The sequence below is a fragment of the Oncorhynchus tshawytscha genome, linkage group LG18, assembly GCF_018296145.1.
Source record: "Oncorhynchus tshawytscha isolate Ot180627B linkage group LG18, Otsh_v2.0, whole genome shotgun sequence".
Lineage (NCBI taxonomy): Eukaryota > Metazoa > Chordata > Actinopteri > Salmoniformes > Salmonidae > Oncorhynchus > Oncorhynchus tshawytscha.
In genome coordinates this window covers 20,673,234-20,681,159 of record NC_056446.1, presented here as the reverse complement: position 1 = coordinate 20,681,159, position 7,926 = coordinate 20,673,234, and the positions used below count along the sequence as shown (strand labels likewise).

The following is a 7,926-nucleotide window of genomic DNA, read 5'->3' as shown; positions in this document are numbered from 1 at the left end:
GCACAAATTGGAAAATGTTCATCCCCGTAATGCAACACACTTTGGAAGGTGGTGACCAACGACAGTCACCAATTTGACAAAAGTGATCTGCTTGAACGCGCCCATTTTCGCCTGTGCTGCTCCTGACAAGGAATTTCACTAAGTCTACTTTTAAGAGCACTTTTTTTCATCAATTGTACACAAGACACGATTGAAATTCGACTTCTGCTTTTACTCAACTCCTCTGAAAAACACATACATACACAGGTTGGAGCAGGGGGCTGCCATTGGGCACTAGTGGAGCAGTTGTTGTGGGAGGTTTAAGTGCCTTGCTCAAGGGCACAACGGCAGGCAATGGCATCTACGATTGGATACCAACAACCTTCCGGTTGCCAGTTTACTAACCACCTGATATTTTCCAACAAACCCAGGATTCGAACTGGCAACCCTCCGGCTGGAGGCTCGCCTTTAACTGTTAGGCTACCTATCGCCCCATGCTTTGTACACCTGAGGCAATATTAGGCTATCAACTAATAACATTATTGACAAAATTGCTACATTTCTGTTTGGTTGGGAATCATTGGACAGCTATTGTCAAATACAGTAGCAGAGATTGAGACTTGTGGGACTGGCCCAAGACATCTGTAATCCACAGTGTGATGTGACGCCCATGTCCCAAGAAGGGCAGGCATGGTTTAGTCTATTGGAACAGTTCTGTTGCAATGCCTCCCATCAGAACAAGAATAATCTAAGATTTGACCTTTTGTTCCCAAGTCCTTCCCAAAGTGTAGGCCTACCCACAATGCTAGTCTAGTAAAACCCAGACCAATAGCACTGTTGCATTCACTTTAAGCTGGAACATTAGACAAATTGCCTCCCAAAATGTACCGTCTACTAACAATGTGATGTAGTGTACTAGTGTAATTGTTCTGTATGTCATCAACTTTTTGTTGAATATAACATCTGGAATAAAATACATTTATGACTGAAATCAGTTTATTACAAATTATATGATGGTACAAATCAATGTTCATGATGATGAACAAACTGGTCCATGACATCTATAAATATATTCAGTACAACAAAAATAATAAATAAATCTGGAAGAACATAACCGTTTAATTTAGAAACAACATTGTAGCCTTCAGTCTGACCATAACCTCAGTCATAGAAAAAAAAAAAAAAAAAACTTTTGACATATACCTGACAAATATTCACATAAAGTTTGGTTTGCACTTTGCAGTAATTTTTTAAAACAATTTTTAATACAGCTTATACTTGAGTTGCATGCATTGTAACAAAATGTATATTTAGAAGCAAGTAGCTCAATGCTGACATCACCCTTAGCAGCAGAAGTGACAATCAGCGCGATAGTCAGATGTCTGTTCTGGGTAGATGACAAATCCATACATTCTCAATGGCTTCAAGGTCAGTGAACACCATGGCACTAATGATTGCTAAAAAAAAAGCTTAGCTTTTAGCATAGATATGGTCTGTTGTAGGCTTAAGTACTTGACAGAAATCAAACTGATAAGCACTACCCTAAAACAGCCTGCCCTTGAAAGTTAAAACATTGCGAAATCTACATTTCAGCCACAAGTCATTGTATTTACTGCTTAATTAAAGGTACTGCTTTATTTTCAGTTCCACCCATGGGTTATGAGGTGTATCTCAATGAAAAAGTGCACATTTGGTGAACTAGCCTGAACCCAACTAAACTACATAATTATGGTACACATGCACTTTCACAAAATATTTTTTTGTCAGTTCTTATTCTTTAACTTACATCTATACAGCATTCTTCACACACATTCCCACCTATCCCAGCTGCCTTGGTAGATGGCGGGAATAAACTGTGACATTGGCTCAGCACACAACAGATACAGAACTCACAAGTGCTCTTAGTGCACACACACCAGGGGAGGACGGCTGATGATAACGGAACGGAGCAAATGGAATACCATTCCACTGATTCTGCTCCAGCCATTACCACTAGCCCGTCCTCCCCAATTAAGGTGCCACCGTGCCACCAACCTACTGTGACACACACACATACAGGGGACAATAAAGAACTGCTCCATTCGACCTTTTACAAAGCTAGCACACTACGATACAGTCAATTTGGGGCAATTTACTCATTTGAAGCATCTAGATTAATTAATCACTTCACTCTTGAATCCTTAAGCGTTCTCTCCTTCAGACACACCAGAAGAAGGTACATCAGTACCATACTATCGACTACCCTGACAGAAATATAGTGCCACTGCCAATAACATGAAATCACAACCATAAAGCTTCATCATTGATACAGCGTCATCCAAAGCTTGGTAGAGAATGACAAAATGGAGGACTTAAATAATACCTCATAGTTGTTTGACCGAAATTAACAAATTCATTCGTTCAAAATGACAGCATATGAAAATGTTTTGCCAAGTATGTTTTTCCCCTCCCTCTGATGCTGTTTATTGTATACTGTATTTATTTGGAATCTCAAACATTCTGATACACTATCCTAACATTCTCTACACACAACATTCATATAGAACACATCTTCAGAATTTTCACGATCAGACAATCAACTTTAAAAAAAGTAAGAGTGGTGGTCCGTTCATTCAGCAGTAGCTTTTTGCCAAGCAGTAAAATGTCCCAGTCGCTCAGGAACATTTCATGAATCATATTTTACAAGACAAGCATATAACTCTAATTCTGCCATAATATTGAAGCAGTCCAGCACATGTTCTCATGGACAACTAGTAGTGTTTTTATTATGATTATCATCACTATGGTAACAAAGAATGGGCAAGGATGTAGCCTGTCTTATCTTGGTCATCTTGCCAAACCTAGCCTGGTTGCTGTCTGATCAGCTATAACATTCCACTCCTTGCCAGTCATATCATTTGCCAAATGACAAGAGTGGCTAAGAGCTGCATGTTAGCTGAAAAGACTGGTACCCAGACTAGGCCAAGCCTACAGTACTGGGCAACCACACATCGCACATAGTAGAGTAGAGTAGACAAGGCATATGGACATTATTTTGTCCACAATCCACTATTTAAAGCAAGCAACAAGTTACCACTTCTTTTACCCAGCTTTGCCTACTTTTACTTGAGCTTGTGCAATGTGGAAGTAGCAATTCTAAACAGCGGTACTCAGTTACACCTTTACCAGTCAAAACCCATGTACAGTATACTGTGTCATGATGGTTTTATATTATAACCATCAAGAAATGCTACAGAGCCCTGGGATCACTGATCAGGCCACAACGTTTGCCCCTTTGTGTCCTCGAGTGGACCTCTTGGTGCTTTCGTTGGTGTTGTGTTTGGAGGTGGTGGGGCTGGTAGAGGGGCTGGCCCCACGCTGTCTGTCTCCAGGCCCAGTGGGCTTACTTGGGGCTTTCTTCTGCCGTAAGGGGGACCTGGTGGTCTGTCCAGCAGAAGTAGCAGCAGCCACCGCTGCCACCTTAGGTTTCCCAATGCCAGCTCCACCAGGTTCCACAATGCTGTTGATCACTACAGAACCAAAGTAACATTCAGTGTTCTATTCAATTTCATTGGCCAACTGGATCATATGCTTTCAGTTTTCTTTCGATGTTCTGAATATGTTATGCAGATATGAGGCCGTTCAGGACAAGCAATTCAACATTACACTCCCAATCCATTTTAGGAAGATTATAACAAAACAAAAAACGAGCCATGTGTAACTCTTACTTTCTAGTTGTTTCTGTACTCTTCTCAGCTCATTCAGGATGGAGGAGATTTCCTGTGAGAGTAGAATTAAAATGATGACAATTAAACATTTTCCCATATATGATGACCTCAGTTTTACACCAATATGTCTACCAATGTAAGATGCGTGGCTGGCTACAAATGTTGTACCTTATTTGATGTTTTTAGGATGGGTACTTCGTTTTCAGCATTGATCTTCGCTTCAATCTCCTCCCAGGCCTCAGTCTTATTGTGGAATAAAACCCTGATGGAAAAAAGACTAAGTATAATCTAACTGAGCCAAGCAGAGATGAAATAATGGGATTAGCTCTTTTATATTTAACAGAAACACAAGGTGAGAGCTCTGAGGTACATCAAGTTCCCTTACTTCATTTTCTCAGCCAGCTGTTCTGTGTTCTCCCGAATGGCCTGAGAGAGCTGAGAAACAGGGTTCAACATCAGATTGTCCAAAATCACCTGGAGGGAGAAAATGGCGGACGTCAAACACTCAAGTATTCCCAAAGTAGTTTCACCCTCCTAAATATACTTTAGTCTAATTCCCAGCAGACCAAAACTAACTGCAACAGATCCTTTTGTGTAGCCTGAGGGCCAGTTTGTTTATGCATGAGCCAGCTTTGCTATTTGTTATATTCCTAGGTTTCCAAATCATTGATAGGTAGTGAAAGTACTATTCTAAAAGGGACAAACAAGTGTTAACAGGAAAGTGACCTCTTCACGGTTCCACCGTGGCTTAGAGCTTGGGTCTTGGTCATTCATGTTAGGATCCAGGTCCATGACAGCGGTAGAACCTGGCGATAGTAGAACCTTCTGGTAGTTTAAGCTGGCTTCAGGGATATGTTGGACCAGCTGGAAAGAGAATAGAATCAGTGCATGGTCCGCCCTTTCTGAACAACTGACATGACCATGACTACTGAGGGAGTCAGTGCCTCAAGGCCTTCTACTGTACTTCAAGGGCACAGCGAGAATAAGAAGTAAGAATATCTTTGTTTTACTGTCCTAGAGAAAAATCAACCAGAGTGACTAGTGCTTTGTGATCACATGCTCCATGGCAACATGCAGGGGTGAGAGCAGTTGAACTGTGAGCAGTGAATTTTAGTTTTGCTGGGATACAAGCCGGAACAAAGTTACATTAGTGAAACGTGAAAATGTGCCTGTTACAGTGAGAGTTGCAGTGAAAGTCTGTAGTGAGACAGTGGCAGGCAGGTTTTATGTTCCTGAAAAGCTGTCACCATAGAAGGTCCTTAGAAACATAGAACATCCCAGTGTCATAAAATATAAGAATCTGTAGCTTGACAATCCAACAAAATACCAGTGTTTGGATTAGTGATGATAGCATGACTTGTGTGAGAGCACAGAGGTGAAGGGAAAGAAATAGAAACCGTTGCAGGACAGCGAGAGACAGAGAGAGAGACTGTCTAAAGTATCTGAGGTGTGCACCTGAGATGGGAGGACCCCTCGCAAAGATGTATATGGCCTCTGTACAGTAGAGAACAGAGACATGCTCATGAGAATCTAAGACATGATAAGGGATCCTTTGCACTTGTCACTGAGCCTGTACAGAATATTGATGTAAAATATTTAGTGGCACATTGGTTTAAAAAAAAAAAAATCCCATAGGCTGCAGTGCCATTGTATTATGCATTGGAACATTACAACAGGATGGAAATAATGTGAGGTACAGGCCAGAAGGGCATATTCGAAGTGCATTATGGGTAGTGGGCGGGCACACCTCTTCCCGGCTAGAGATGGGGATGGTGGAGGCGGGCCCGGGTGTGTTGGGTGCAGAGCTGGGGGAGGGGTTTGTGCCCATTCCAGAGGAACTCTGGGAGTCCCCGTCCCCCGCCACTTCATGGATCTCACGGGCCAGAATGGCAAGGTCCTTGGCCAAGTCCTGACTGAGCCTGGGAAGACACAAACACAAGTCACTACCATTTAAAAAATACATACGTACAGAATGCATGTTCCACAGCTTTCAATCATGAGGCTCGGTAAGTGGTTCCAGGTGATACACAGTCAACCCATAGTTAGTGCCATTATGTCACCCTACTTTGCTATCTCGGCGCTGTGTGTGGTCCAGTTCTGGTAGTGGTCAGTCTCATTCTGGACTTCGTCCTCCTCAGTCTCCAGTGAGCCGGACTTGGACCGAGCGACTGCTGCTACTGCAGCCTTCTCCTTCTGAGCCCGGGGGGTCTGTGTGGCAGCAGACGTGTGGGAGGAGCGTTTGTGTTTGGGGGTTCCAGAGCTGGCCTCATATTCCTCCTCAGATGTGGAGGTATAGTCTGAACCTTTCTGCCTTCGACGGGAACCTACCAGAAAACAGCACGGTTCATTTGACCAACCTCACATTGGTTCATTTGACCAACCTCATTAAATTACAGGATTATTCCTCCCAGAAAAAAATAAAATAGTACACTCTAAATAAATTCTCAGATAGGAAGATCGTAACAGTAGACTAGTCATTCACATTAACAACATTATTCATTTCCAGACCCTTGGGATTACTCCACAATATTGATACTGATATATAAGTACGTAATACACCATCTACAGTGCATTCGGAAAGTATTCAGACCTTTTACTTAGTACTTTGTTGAAGCACTTTTGGCAGTGATTACAACTTTGACTCTTCTTGGGTATGATGCTACAAGCTTGGCACACCTGTATTTGGAGAGTTTCTACCATTTCTTCTCTGTAGATCCTCTCAAGCTCTGTCAGGTTGGATGGGGAGCCTCGCTGCACAGTTATTTTCAGATCTCTCCAGAGATGTTCGATTGAGTTCAAGTTCAGGCTCTGGCTGGGCCACTCAAGAACAATCAGAGACTTGTCCTGAAGCCACTCCTTTCTTATCTTGGCTGTGTGCTTAGGATCGTTGTCTTGTTGGAAGGTGAACCTTCACACCAGTCTGAGGACCTGAGTGCTCTGGAGCAGGTTTTCATCCAGGATCTCTCTGTACAATGCTCTATTCATCTTTCCCTCAATCCTGACTCGTCTCCCAGTCCTTGCCACTGAAAAACATCCCCACAGCATGATGCTGCCACCACCATGCTTCACCGTAGGGATGATGCCAGGTTTCTTCCAGATGTGACCCTTGGCATTCTAGCCAAAGAGTTCAATTTGTTTTTATCAGACCAGAGAATCTTGTTTCTCATTGTCTCATAGTCCTTTAGGTTCCTTTTGGCAAACTCCAAGCAGGCTGTTTTGCCTTTTACTGAGGAGTGGCTTCTGTCTGGCCGCTATGCCATACGGGCCTGATTGGTGGAGTGCTGCAGTGATGGTTGTCCTTCTGGAAGGTTCTGCCATCTCCACAGAGAACCTCTGGAGCTCTGTCAGAGTGACCATCAGGTTCTTGGTCACCTCCCTGACCAAGGCCCTTTTCTCCCGATTGCCCAGTTTGGCCGGGCGGCCAATTCTAGGAAGAGTCTTAGTGGTTCCAAACCTCATCCATTTAAGAATGATGGAGGCCACTGTGTTCTTGGGGACCTTTAATGCTGCAGAAATGTTTTGGTACCCTTCCCCAGATCTGTGAATCGACATAATCCTGTCTCGGAGCGACCACCCGGTTACTCAACACTGCACCTTAGAGGGTACTGCCCAGTATACATAACATGGAATCACTGGTCACTTTAATAATGTTTACATACTGCTTTACTCATCTATATACTGTATTTTAGTCAATGCCACTCCGACATTGCTCCTCCTAATATTTATATATTTTTTAAGACATTAAGACTTATGTGAATGAGGTATTTCTGTTTTCTACTTGCAAAAAAATTATCAATGGAAATCAAATTTATCAACCCATGGAGGTCTGGATTTGGAGTCACACTCAAAATTAAAGTGGAAAACCACACTACAGGCTGATCCAACTTTGATGTAATGTCCTTAAAACAAGTCAAAATGAGGCTCAGTAGTGTGTGTGGCCTCCACGTGCCTGTATGACCTCCCTACAAAGCCTGGGCATGCTCCTGATGAGGTGGCGGATGGTCTCCTGAGGGATCTCCTCCCAGACCTGGACTAAAGCATCCGCCAACTCCTGGACAGTCTGTGGTGCAACGTGGCGTTGGTGGATGGAGTGAGACATGATGTCCCAGATGTGCTCAATTGGATTCATGTCTGGGGAACTGGCGGGCCAGTCCATAGGATCAATGCCTTCCTCTTGCAGGAACTGCTGACACATTCCAGCCACATGAGGTCTAGCACTGTCTTGCATTAGGAGGAACCC

The 7,926-nt window shown here is 43.2% G+C and overlaps 1 protein-coding gene across 3 annotated transcripts in view; it reads right to left on the bottom strand.

The window, feature by feature from the left end:
• Positions 1 to 963: 963 nt before the first annotated feature.
• LOC112217663 (centrosomal protein of 170 kDa protein B) overlaps positions 964 to 7,926 on the bottom strand; it is a 30,108-nt gene continuing 23,145 nt past the window's right edge. For 2 of the 3 annotated variants that reach the window (XM_024378114.2, XM_024378116.2), the window contains 8 exons: positions 5,752 to 6,010; positions 5,434 to 5,605; positions 5,142 to 5,180; positions 4,413 to 4,550; positions 4,072 to 4,160; positions 3,855 to 3,948; positions 3,687 to 3,738; positions 964 to 3,488 (listed from right to left, as the gene is read on the bottom strand). In XM_024378114.2, the coding sequence (XP_024233882.1) occupies positions 3,232 to 3,488; positions 3,687 to 3,738; positions 3,855 to 3,948; positions 4,072 to 4,160; positions 4,413 to 4,550; positions 5,142 to 5,180; positions 5,434 to 5,605; positions 5,752 to 6,010 (1,100 nt within the window). In that variant the 3' untranslated portion in view covers positions 964 to 3,231. The remainder of the gene's footprint in view (positions 3,489 to 3,686; positions 3,739 to 3,854; positions 3,949 to 4,071; positions 4,161 to 4,412; positions 4,551 to 5,141; positions 5,181 to 5,433; positions 5,606 to 5,751; positions 6,011 to 7,926) is intronic. The other variant, XM_024378115.2, reaches the window with a different exon arrangement.